The 13,019-nt window shown below is 40.8% G+C and overlaps 4 protein-coding genes and 1 long non-coding RNA gene across 7 annotated transcripts in view; 2 read left to right on the forward strand and 3 right to left on the reverse strand.

The window, feature by feature from the left end:
• LOC148682569 (uncharacterized) overlaps positions 1-13,019 on the reverse strand; it is a 1,090,975-nt gene that overhangs the window by 100,930 nt on the left and 977,026 nt on the right. The window lies entirely within an intron of this gene.
• Positions 107-3,086, reverse strand: LOC148682573 (uncharacterized). The gene is made up of 3 exons (XM_088650878.1): positions 2,984-3,086; positions 2,832-2,887; positions 107-2,552 (listed from the first exon to the last, which is right to left on the reverse strand). Exons 1-3 carry the CDS (start codon positions 3,001-3,003, stop codon positions 172-174), a joined length of 2,457 nt encoding a protein of 818 aa, XP_088507004.1. The 5' UTR covers positions 3,004-3,086; the 3' UTR covers positions 107-171.
• LOC148682574 (uncharacterized) lies at positions 4,045-7,036 on the forward strand. Its single transcript, XR_015943164.1, has 2 exons — positions 4,045-5,501; positions 5,679-7,036. It is a non-coding gene; the product is annotated as an uncharacterized LOC148682574 (long non-coding RNA).
• LOC148682575 (uncharacterized) lies at positions 4,893-8,040 on the reverse strand. Of its 2 annotated transcripts, XM_088650876.1 has the most exons (4): positions 7,938-8,040; positions 7,786-7,841; positions 5,702-7,512; positions 4,893-5,523 (listed from the first exon to the last, which is right to left on the reverse strand). In XM_088650876.1, the coding sequence occupies exons 1-4, from the start codon at positions 7,955-7,957 to the stop codon at positions 5,362-5,364; spliced, it is 2,049 nt and encodes a 682-aa protein (XP_088507002.1). In that variant the 5' UTR covers positions 7,958-8,040; the 3' UTR covers positions 4,893-5,361. The 2 variants fall into 2 exon arrangements, with proteins under 2 accessions (XP_088507002.1, XP_088507001.1); XM_088650875.1 differs by having other exon boundaries at positions 4,893-7,512.
• Positions 9,961-13,019, forward strand: part of LOC147845323 (uncharacterized) — a 41,325-nt gene continuing 38,266 nt past the window's right edge. The window contains exons 1-2 of the mRNA XM_087249991.2: positions 9,961-10,149; positions 10,535-10,664. Of these exons, the coding sequence (XP_087106117.2) occupies positions 10,580-10,664 (85 nt within the window). The 5' untranslated portion in view covers positions 9,961-10,149; positions 10,535-10,579. The remainder of the gene's footprint in view (positions 10,150-10,534; positions 10,665-13,019) is intronic.

Consider the following 13,019-nt stretch of genomic DNA (forward strand, 5'->3'; position numbering starts at 1 on the left):
TAAACTAAATACAATTTAGTGGATTACCTTGTATAGTCAGTTTGCTACATACTGGCAACAACTAAATTTCCCACACCCAAAAATAACTCATACATGCATAGGAAACTTGACTTCAAAGTTTTAATAAAATCAGTTTAGGACGATTGCATCATACAGCAGTTGAACAGTTTCCTAACCCTTGACAGAGTAATAACGTTTCAGGGTAGAAAAGCTGCTGGAAGGATTAGAAATGTCACCGGTTGAGGTCTGGAGGACAGAGGATCCTGTAGAAGACCCATCTTTGGCATTTTGAGGCTGGATTAGTCCACCATATGTGGTGCTTCCTTGCAAAGTGTAAGGAGCAGAGGAACCGGTCTGAGAGCCGTAGACAGCAGTAATCGACTTGGAACTTGGCCCAGCTAACTGACTAGTAAAAACTTGAGGCATTGATACAGATGCATATGGGGCTGAGGATCCTGAAAAAACCTGGCTTGCTGAATTTTGACCCTGGAGTAGTTCTCGCATAGCAAAAGGGGCAGGGGATCCTGTCTGGGTGGAATAGACGGAGGTAACCTGCTTTGAACTTGGCACAGGTGTCAGACTACTAACAACTTTGGGCAATGATACGGATCCGTACGGGGTTGAAGATTCATAAACAACCTGGCTTGTTGAATCTTGACCCTGGAGTAGTTCTTGCAAAGTGAAAGGGGATCCAGTCTGGGTGGTATAGACAGAAGTAACCGGTTTTGAACTTGGCACTGTCATCGACTGACTTGTAACACTTTGGGGCATTGATACAGCTACATATGGGGTTGAAGGTACTGAAACAACCTGGCTTGTTGAACCTTTACCCTGGAGTAGACTTTGCAGAGTGAAGGGAGCAGAAGAACCACTCGGAGTGCCATAGACAGAGGTAACCTGCTTTGAACTTGGCACAGGTGTTAACTGACTAGTTACTTGGGGCAATGATACAGCTACATATGGGGTTGATCCTGAAACTAACTGATCTGTGGTATCTACAGTCTGGATCAGACCATCATATGTGGTACTTTCTTGCAAAGTTAAAGGTGCAAAGGATCCGGTCTGGGTGCCATAGACAGAAGTAACTTGCTTAGAACTTGGCACAGATGTCAACTGACTAGCAACAACTTGGGGCAACGATACGGAGATGTATGGGGTTGAAGATCCATAAACAACCTGGCTTGTTTGATCTTGACCCTCGAGTAGTTCTTGCAAAGTGAAAGGGGCAGGGGAACCTGTCTGGGTGGTGTAGACAGTAGTAACCTGCTTTGAACTTGGCACAGGTGTCAACAGACTAGTAACAACTTGGGGTGTTGATACAGTTACATATGGGGTTGAAGGTACTGAAACAACCTGGCTTGTTGAACCTTTACCCTGGAGTAGCTCTTGCAAAGTGAAAGGGGCAGGGGATCCTGTCTGGGTGGTATAGACTGAGGTAACCTGCTTTGAACTTGGCACAGGTGTTAACTGACTAGTAACAACTTTGGGCATTGATACAGCTACATATGGGGTTGAAGGTACTGAAACAACCTGGCTTGTTGAACCTTTACCCTGGAGTAGTCTTTGCAGAGTGAAGGGAGCAGAAGAACCACTCGGAGTGCCATAGACAGAAGTAACCTGCTTTGAACTTGGCACTGGTGTCAACGAACTAGTAACAACTTGGGGCAATGATACAGATACGTATGGGGTTGAAGATTCATAAACAACCTGGCTTGTTGAATCTTGACCCTGGAGTAGTTCTTGCAAAGTGAAAGGAGCAGGGGATCCTGTCTGGGTGGTATAGACAGAGGTAACCTGCTTTGTACTTGGTGCAGGTGTCAATTGACTAGTTACTTGGGGCAATGATACAGCTACATATGGGGTTGAAGATCCTAAAACTAACGGACTTGTGGTATCTGGAGTCTCGATTCTTCCATCATATGTGGTACTTGCTTGCAAAGTGAAAGGGGCAGAGGGTCCGGTCTGGGTGCCATAGACAGAGGTAACTTGCTTTGAACTTGGTCCAGCTGTCAGCTGGCTAGTAACATATTTGGGCAACGATATGGTTGCATATGGGGATGAAGACCCTGGAGCAAACGGACTTGTACCTTGGGTAGTTACACCATAGGTGGCACTTTGAGAAACTGAACTAGACAGACCAGGGGAGCTCTGGTCATTAGTGGACTGGCCAGAAACTGCAGTCTTGGAAGCAAAGCCGCCACTTCCCCCTTGTGCAAAGACAATTTGTCCAGAACCACTTGTAGTGGTGGATCCAGACGAGCCCTGAAGTGACACTACACCACTCATCCCAGATTGATCCACAGACTGAGAAGCTGAAGAGGGGGTATTTGGAGGCAGAGCTTGGGGTGTGGAGTCAGAACTGCTGGAAACACCACCTTTAACAACCTGAAGCAGATTAAACTTGGGGTTGTTTTTCGGCAAACGAGAGACCACTTCTTCAAGCAAAACCCCAGTCACTGGGGCTTCTGGCACAGAAGACTGGACCACAAGAGGCAAGAAAGCGTTGTCAGATGGCTGACCCCACCACTGGCCAGCATTTGGATAAGTTGAATCTAGAGAACACACAAAAAAAAAAAGGGGGTGGAAGTTAAAAACTATACCGTCAAGTTCCATAGAAAAAAAAAAACTATATAAAATCCAATGGTTAAAAGGTCCCCTATTTTACAGACAATTTGGATTAAGACGGAATAATTTGAAAATGATTAAAGAACTTCAGTTTGAGGTGAACGATCACTTTAAGTGCCTTCAAACATCTTGAAAATCCACGATCTAAGAGTTGATAAAGGGTTCACGTAAGTGAGGAAGAATACATACAAACAGCAACTACTCACATGCAAAACCAGGGGCATTCTTCCAAAATTGCAGGAAGACTACTAACAAGAGTAACCTACAGGTAGAAAGAGAGAGCATCAATACATTGATCATTTTCAAGAACTCAACATTTCTTGAACCAAACACACACAGTGCAGCTGGATAAACTCACCTTTTCCACCCTTGATCCATGGCTTAATAAAACCAAGCAACAAAACCAAACACTGATCGCTTATGATTCCAAATCCCCATAAACAAGCCACAGATCCAAACATGCACAGTGTTGGAGGTAAGTGTGTTTTATAGGCCTTCAGCCACTCAATGAAGTCACTCATTACAGAAACACTGTTCACCTGGGGAAATCTCTGGCTGTTGAAAGATAATTGATGAATGTTTTGTGAAGACTCTGACCCCCTCTGCTGTTCAAACATTGTAAAGCAGCTAATCCCAGCCTTTCACTGTTTATTATGTTCAGTTAATAAGTCAATTCGTTATTTTTATAGAGTTTTTTATTGCCTAATATATCAATTTAGCTGGATTGTACATTGTATTGTATATTTGTTTACTAGTATTCTGATTATCCTTCATTTGTCCACAACAAACCGTATGAACTGTGTTGTTACATGTTTTATATAGTTTTCATTTAATACATATCACTTGATATTGCATTCTTTGCACTAAAATACCAACACGATCTCACAGCAATTCGTAACTTTTCGTACGATCTAATTCACACTATTTAGTACGATTTGCTCATCACCCAATGACGGTTGGGGTTCCATGCCTCCTTTTTAAAATCGTACATTTTCATACAACTCAACTTCGTACAAATTCATGCGAATTAGCCACTAAACTCACAAAACGTAAAATACTTACGTTTCCTTGTGAGATCAGGCTGAAATCGCACATTTGTAGACAAGTGTAAAGTAATCTAACAGTATATGGCAAAAGAAGAAATGTCTATTGATCATTTATTTAGACACAATTTAAGAAAGGGTACTAAAGCAACGCTGTTTGTGCTGTGCTCTTCCATTATCTTAGACTTTGATGCGTCAACCTACTCAGTCGCTTAATTTAAGAAATTGTGATTCACACTGATGAGAGTCGTCTTATTTTGACATTCTTATTTAGACTTCTTAAAGAACATTTTTTCTGTTAAATATACAGTGAAAAGATTGCAATAAGTAACAATCCATACAATCCATTATTCCATAATCTTAGCACTTCTAAAATAAAGAGACAGGTTGTTTTGTATTACACACTAGTAGCCCAAATCACTTGATCTAAAGTGTAAACTCTGTCTGGCCTTTACCAGACTGTTTGTCACACATAAAAACATCCACACAGCAGTGTAGCGAAACAATTCATACTACAATGGCTTTAACTACGTTTACAATGATGATACACTAACTGAATCACGTTAAACAATTCCCTTTTGTTTTTACATTTAATTTGTAAAGGACCTGTATTTTCCCAAAAAATAACTAAAATATACTGGATTAATAATACAGTGAGTTGTACATCATGACTAAAGGATCTTCAGGAAATAAGTTGTGAACTTTTTACAGTAGCAGGTTTTTGAAACCGAACAAGTGATTCATTACGGGACAAAAACTTCTTTAGGTTCTCTAATATTCAGTATTTTTGTCATTTACATCATGCAGTTAAGAACACGTTGTATTTTGAATGGTCAAACGTCTCAATATACTTTAAAAACACCTTCCTTCTGTAAACAGTTGTAGGCACAAGCAGTTTTTGGAAACACATGTTGTTAACTCAGTTGCCATATTGAAACAAAGGGGTGAAATAAGTCAAGTTTTAAAGTAGAGAAACCCAAATGTTTTCCCCCAAGTGAAAGATCGCTGTTAAGTGTACCAGGCAAAAAATAAAAATTCTGTAGAATGACAGTCTCATACTCAAACCACACTGGTTTACTATTAAACCTTTAGGTCAAAGTCAAATAAGTGTCACTTGCTAAAATAAATACAATTTAGTGGATTACCTTGTAAGGTCAGTTTGCTACATACTGGCAACAACTAAACTTCCCACACCCAAAAATAACTCATACATGCATAGGAAACTTGACTTCAAATTTTTATTAAAATCAGTTTAGGACGATTGCATCATACAGCAGTTGAACAGTTTCCTAACCCTTGACAGAGTAATAACGTTTCAGGGTAGAAAAGCTGCTGGAAGGATTAGAAATGTCACCGGTTGAGGTCTGGAGGACAGAGGATCCTGTAGAAGACCCATCTTTGGCATTTTGAGGCTGGATTAGTCCACCATATGTGGTGCTTCCTTGCAAAGTGTAAGGAGCAGAGGAACCAGTCTGAGAGCCGTAGACAGCAGTAATTGACTTAGAACTTGGCCCAGCTAACTGACTAGTAAAAACTTGGGGCATTGACACAGATGCATATGGGGCTGAGGATCCTGAAAAAACCTGGCTTGTTGAATCTTGACCCTGGAGTAGTTCTCGCATAGCGAAAGGGGCAGGGGATCCTGTCTGGGTGGAATAGACGGAGGTAACCTGCTTTGAACTTGGCACAGGTGTCAGACTACTAACAACTTTGGGCAATGATACGGATCCGTACGGGGTTGAAGATTCATAAACAACCTGGCTTGTTGAATCTTGACCCTGGAGTAGTTCTTGAAAAGTGAAAGGGGATCCAGTCTGGGTGGTATAGACAGAGGTAACCGGTTTTGAACTTGGCACTGTCATCGACTGACTTGTAACACTTTGGGGCAATGATACAGCTACATATGGGGTTGAAGGTACTGAAACAACCTGGCTTGTTGAACCTTTACCCTGGAGTAGTTTTTGAAGAGTGAAGGGAGCAAAAGAACCACTCGGAGTGCCATAGACAGAGGTAACCTGCTTTGAAGTTGGCACAGGTGTCAACTGACTAGTAACAACTTGGGGCAATGATACTGATACATAAGGGGGTGAGGATCCTGAAACAACCTGGCTTGTTGAATCTTGACCCTGGAGTAGTTCTCGCATAGCGAAAGGGGCAGGGGATCCTGTCTGGGTAGTATAGACGGAGGTTACCTGCTTTGAACTTGGCACTGGTGTCAACTGACTAGTTACTTGGGGCAATGATACAGCTACATATGGGGTTGAAGATCCTGAAACTAACTGACCTGTGGTATCTATAGTCTGGATCAGACCATCATATGTGGTACTTTCCTGCAAAGTGAAAGGGGCAAAGGATCCAGTTTGGGTGGTATAGACAGAGGTAACCGGTTTTGAACTTGGCACTGTCATCGACTGACTTGTAACACTTTGGGGCAATGATACAGCTACATATGGGGTTGAAGGTACTGAAACAACCTGGCTTGTTGAACCTTTACCCTGGAGTAGTTTTTGCAGAGTGAAGGGAGCAAAAGAACCAGTTGGAGTGCCATAGACAGAGACAACCTGCTTCGAATTTGGCACTGGTGTCAACTGACTAGCAACAACTTGGGGCAATGATACGGAGATGCATGGGGTTGAAGATCCATAAACAACCTGGCTTGTTGGATCTTGACCCTCAAGTAGTTCTTGCAAAGTGAAAGGGGCAGAGGATCCTTTCTGGGTGGTATAGACAGAGGTAACCTGCTTTGAACTTGGCACAGGTGTTAACTGACTAGTAACAACTTTGGGCATTGATACAGCTACATATGGGGTTGAAGGTACTGAATCAACCTGGCTTGTTGAACCTTTACCCTGGAGTAGTCTTTGCAGAGTGAAGAGAGCAGAAGAACCACTCGGAGTGCCATAGACAGAAGTAACCTGCTTTGAACTTGGCGTCAACGAACTAGTAACAACTTGGGGCAATGATACAGATACGTATGGGGTTGAAGATTCATAAACAACCTGGCTTGTTGAATCTTGACCCTGGAGTAGTTCTTGCAAAGTGAAAGGGGCAGGGGATCCTGTCTGGGTGGTATAGACTGAGGTAACCTGCTTCGTACTTGGTGCAGGTGTCAATTGACTAGTTACTTGGGGCAATGATACAGCTACATATGGGGTTGAAGATCCGAAAACTAACGGACTTGTGGTATCTGGAGTCTGGATTTTTCCATCATATGTGGTACTTGCTTGCAAAGTGAAAGCGGCAGAGGATCCAGTCTGGGTGCCATAGACAGAGGTAACTTCCTTTGAACTTGGTCCAGCTGTCAGCTGGCTAGTAACATATTTGGGCAACGATATGGTTGCATATGGGGATGAAGACCCTGGAGCAAACGGACTTGTACCTTGGGTAGTTACACCATAGGTGGTACTTTGAGAAACTGAACTAGACAGACCAGGGGAGCTCTGGTCATTAGTGGACTGGCCAGAAACTGCAGTCTTGGAAGCAAAGCCGCCACTTCCCCCTTGTGCAAAGACAATTGGTCCAGAACCACTTGTAGTGGTGGATCCAGAGGAGCCCTGAAATGACACTACACCACTCATCCCAGATTGATCCACAGGCTGAGTAGCTGAAGAGGGGGTATTTGGAGGCAGAGCTTGGGGTGTGGAGTCAGAACTGCTGGAAACATCACCTTTAACAACCTGAAGCAGATTAAATTTGGGGTTGTTTTTCGGCAAACGAGAGACCACTTCTTCAAGCAAAACCCCAGTCACTGGGGCTTCTGGCACAGAAGACTGGACCACAAGAGGCATGAAAGCGTTGTCAGATGGCTGACCCCACCACTGGCCAGCATTTGGATAAGTTGAATCTAGAGAACACAAAAAAAGGGGTGGAAGTTAAAGACTATACCGTCAAGTTCCATAGAAAAAAAAAAAACTATATAAAATCCAATGGTTAAAAGGTCCCCTAATTTACAGACAATTTGGATTAAGACGGAATAATTTGAAAATTATTAAAGAACTTCAGTTTGAGGTGAACGATCACTTTAAGTGCCTTCAAACATCTTGAAAATCCACAATCTAAGAGTTGATAAAGGGTTCACGTATGAGAGGAAGAATACATACAAACAGCAACTACTCACATGCAAAACCAGGGGCATTCTTCCAAAATTGCAGGAAGACTACTAACAAGAGTAACCTACAGGTAGAAAGAGAGAGCATCAATACATTGATCATTTTCAAGAACTCAACATTTGTTGAACCAAACACACACAGTGCAGCTGGATAAACTCACCTTTTCCACCCTTGATCCATGGCTTAATAAAACCAAGCAACAAAACCAAACACTGATCGCTTATGATTCCAAATCCCCATAAACAAGCCACAGATCCAAGCCTGCACAGTGTTGGAGGTAAGTGTGTTTTATAGGCCTTCAGCCACTCAATGAAGTCACTCATTACAGGAACACTGTTCACCTGGGGAAATCTCTGGCTGTTGAAAGATAATTGATGAATGTTTTGTGAAGGCTCTGACCCCCTCTGCTGTTTAAACATTGTAAAGCAGCTAATCCCAGCCTTTCACTGTTTATTATGTTCAGTTAATAAGTCAATTCGTTATTTTTATAGAGTTTTTTATTGCCTAATATATCAATTTAGCTGGATTGTACATTGTATTGTATATTTGTTTACTAGTATTCTGATTATCCTTCATTTGCCCACAACAAACCGTATGAACTGTGTTGTTGCATGTTTTATATAGTTTTCATTTAATACATATCACTTGATATTGCATTCTTGGCAGCAAATACATTCTAATAAACAACCATAAATTAGCAATGCAATCTCACGGCAATTCATAACTTTTTTATTTAGTGGCTGAAGCTGCGGTCACAGTAGAGTTTGATAATGTGAATTTCTGTCATGCAGCGCTGCGAAAAGGATCGGGAATAAACAAGATTATTAGACATTTTTAAAAGTGAGTGATTGCTCCATGTTTTAAATTTCTGTCCAGAGAGGTCATGTTTTGATCCTCGATTGGTCTCACGCAGTCTAGTGATGCGATTTCGCAGGTCAGAGTTCGCCAAGCTTGAAACTCTGCGAAACTTAACGCATGACCCTGCGCTTCCTCTCTGACGCATTCGCGTGCGTATGAATGGAAGTCTATTGGAGGAAAAGCCCAGTGTGACCGCAGATTAATTCGTATGAATTTGTACGATTTAATTCGTACAACTTAGTACGATTTGCTCATCACCCAATGACGGTTGGGGTTAGGTGCCATGCCTTCTTTTTAAAATCTTACATTTTCGTACAACTCGACTTCGTACAAATTCATACGAATTAGATTACTAAACTGACAAAACGTAAAATGCTTGCGTTTCTTCGTGAGATCAGGCTGAAATTACACATTTGTAGACAAGTGTAAATTTGATTACTGTCATGAATAAGAATAAATTACACCACATCAATGTTTATTTCATGAAGCAAGATTTCACGTACATATCTTTATAGTTTTCATACATTAGGATATCGATCACTTCTTTATGAACTTGATATAGCACAATTTACGCAGTACATACATTTATGGCACCAAAATAAATAATAAATAAATATATTGCACTTTTTTATACAAACCATAAAATAACATGAGAAAAAAAGAATACATAAAATGAATTGTTCAGTTCTTGTCTTTCTTCTTGCTATGGTAAACAACTGCTCTTGGTTTGATCTGGCCACTGCAGTTTCTATTAGTTTTTAATGCATTTTAATGGTGCATTAAATCATAATTAATTATAATATTGAGATTTTTAAAAATCATAAAGTATGGAAAACAGTATTGAATGCTGATATTTTTTCAAGGTATCATCTCAAAGTTGTAAATTCCAGCATCATGACAACACATAGTTATTGTAAAGATTATTAAATGCATTAAAAGCACTATGAGTGATTATATTGCATGTATAGTTCATATTTCTAAAGGTTAAGGAATAAAACTCTTTCAAAACAGCAATTATTTACAGTGTCTTATTAAAAGCATGTTAAAGCTTTAGCCAAACATAAATTATTAAATGTTTCACTTTTAGGGAATAAACATTTTTCATATTATTTGTGAACTGTTATGTATGAATTTAGTCTTTATACACACACACACACACACACACATACACACACACACACACACACACACACACATATATATATATATATATATATATATATATATATATATATATATATATAATTTAATTATCCCCGTCTAAACGTCTGCTTGAGTGAATGTAAGACTTTTAATTTGGTAGGCCGACATGACGTCATAACGCAGCAGTGCGTCCTGTGTGGCTCGGCTGAGGATGTTGTGTTTTTAGGTATCTAATCATCAAAACATGGTTTTATTATGAAGTATGGCATTGTTACGCTTTATTCAACATTACTAAAGGTTGATTTGTGAACATCTGCGGCTCATTTCGCTTCCAGTATCGCCAATCAGTTCATCAAACGAGAAATATCACAGTAAGTAGACGAAAAGGAGCTTGTAGAAACTACGAGTCAATTGAATCAAATGCTGCGATAAATGATTCACTGAATCGCCGAACTCCGACGTCAGGTCTAAAATGAACAACAAACACAAACATTAGTGCTAAACTGTTACAAATCTGCGTGTTAATGAAATGAATTGATAAAATTTATTGTACAAATCATAGCATAAATGCTAAAATACCAACTTCCTGTATAGTTTGTTTCTATTGTTTTCAGTTTTTTGTCTGATCATTGTGTGCTTCTGTGAGTGATTCTCCTCCAGTGCACTGACTAGTGCACTAGAGAAGTGATTGAGACACAGACAGAGGTTTAGTGTTGATTTCTTTTTGTTTGTGTTGATTCTTCTCCTCTTAAACAGACAGAGAAACTCCTGCTGAAGCGACTGAGCTCCACTATTATAAAGATGGCCTTTATTAAAGAGGAGAGTGAAGACCTGAAGATTGAAGACACATTCACAGTCAAACATGAAGATGCTGAGCAGCAAACAGGTTGGCTTTCATTCTCACAGCTACAGATCGACACTAATGAAGGGTGTTGTTGGAGAATGTCATATGAGCGCCTCAGTAAAGTGACTTTTCTGCACATGGAAGCTCATGTAGACAGACATGATAGTTTTGGCTTTGACATTATTCATGAAGCTCAGCTGTTAATGTGTGATCATAAGCTGATTTTGTAGGATTTTCTAACCTCATACTGAGTCGCACTTTATTGAGAAAACTACAAATACACACAGCTGAAGACGTGTTGTTTTAACATATACCTGTCATGATACTTGAAATCAGAGCTCAACTTATTTTTCCAATATTATTGTAGCCAATATCTCACGTCAACACATTAAAGCAATGTATGTTGATTAAGCACATCATTGTAATAACTATAGTTAATAAACTATAATATTACTATAATTATTTGATTATTAGGGTTGGGCAAGGCAGTGGCGCAGTAGGTAGTGCTGTCGCCTCACAGCAAGAAGGTCGCTGGTTCGATCCTCGGCTCAGTTGGCGTTTCTATGTGGAGTTTGCATGTTCTCCCTGCGTTCGCGTGGGTTTCCTCCGGGTGCTCCGGTTTCCCCCACAGTCCAAAGACATGCGGTACAGGTGAATTGGGTAGGCTAAATTGACCGTAGTGTATGAGCGTGTTTGTGGATGTTTCCCAGAGATGGGTTGCGGCTGGAAGGGCATCCTCTGCGTAAAAACTTGCTGGATAAGTTGGTGGTTCATTCCGCTGTGGCGACCCCGGATTAATAAAGGGACTAAGCAGACAAGAAAATGAATGAATGATTATTAGGGTTGCCACTAATGCCTGTTTTAATTTTGATTAATCTGTCGAGTAATTAATGACAGAAACACCACTAGATGGCGCTTATTCACAACAAACAAATGCCTAGTTTGATAACGGCGTTTAAATACATAAGCCTGTCCTGGTGTTTTTTGGCTTTTTCATGAAAGAGTCTTACATATTACTTGATTAAACAAATTTTCACTGAATTATTGGTAACATTTTAATAACTTTTACTTTAATTCATTTTATTTAGCTTGCAAGTGTGCCGTTCTGTAGTGTACCATAAATATTATGGGAAAATGTATATCCAGGAGGATTATGAGGAGTATGTTGCTAACAATCCAGTTCAGTTTAACTAATTTCTTATCCATAGTGCTTTTATGCTGCGTTCACACCAGATGCAGAACGCGCATCAAGCGTGAGTGATTTACATGATAAGTCAATGCAAACGTGTGAATAGACATCCTGCGGCGCGATACGCGCGAATGGCACGGTGCGAATAGCGCGATTGGCGTGGGGCGAATTGAGCGGTTTGCACATTTGATGCGCTTAACAAGCGTTTCGCGCGAATCTCTCGAGTTCGAAAATCTGAACTTCAGCGGACATTCACGCCACTTTAACCAATCAGAAGCTTGCTCTTGTGGGGGCGTGATTGTGACTTAGAACCTGTTGATGGTGTCCCAGGGGAAATCCGCCAGACGATACCGACAACAAGTCATCAAACTGGGCTTGGCTCAGTCAGAAGCACTGCTAAAAGCCTCCGTCATCCAGGTTCAGTTTCTGGAGGAGTTTATGAGCTCGCAGAGCTGGATGCACCCCTGAAAGCATGTAGTGGACTCAGACAGGATCCTAAACGTATCAACGCTGTTTTTCGGTCTTCATAAAGCACATAAACACTGTTATTTTCTTAATAAAATCCATGTTAGCCGTTTAGCTATGAAGCTAGAGTCACCGGGCAGACAGAGGCCCTGCCCATCACGCGAATCGGGGTCTATTTTGAAGTGAATTTGACGCACGAATGAAGCGGGGTTTGACGCGCGAATGAAGTGAGTAAACTCAAATGTTCACACGGCAATTTACGCGCGAATAGCATGATTTATCCGCGCGTTCTGCGTCTGGTGTGAACACAGCATTACAATGTAGTTTGTCTCAAAGCAGTTTTACTGAAAAGAGAATAAAAGAAGTCATTACAATATTTCAGATTGTGGAACATTCCAGCAAATCAGACGTTTTCATGGCGGAATGCAAAAGGTGGAACTATAAAGCCAGTTTTACACCAAAGCTCTAAACCAACAGTCTCAAACTCATTTCCTGGAGGGCCGAAGCTCTACATAGTTTATCTCCAACCACCTCCAACTCATACCTGCTTAATAGTCCATAATAGTCTTGAACACTTTGATTAGTTGGATCAGCTGTTTGATTAGGTTTGGATCAAAACCGTGCATAGCTTGCTGAGTTTGAGACCTATGCTCTAAACCAGGGATCACCAAACTTGTTCTTGGAGTCCTACAGATTTTAGCTCCAACCCTAGTCAGACACACCTGAACAAGCTAATCAAGGTC

Source organism: Danio rerio, chromosome 4 (genome assembly GCF_052040795.2).
Source record: "Danio rerio strain M-AB ecotype USA chromosome 4, GRCz13ab, whole genome shotgun sequence".
NCBI lineage: Eukaryota > Metazoa > Chordata > Actinopteri > Cypriniformes > Danionidae > Danio > Danio rerio.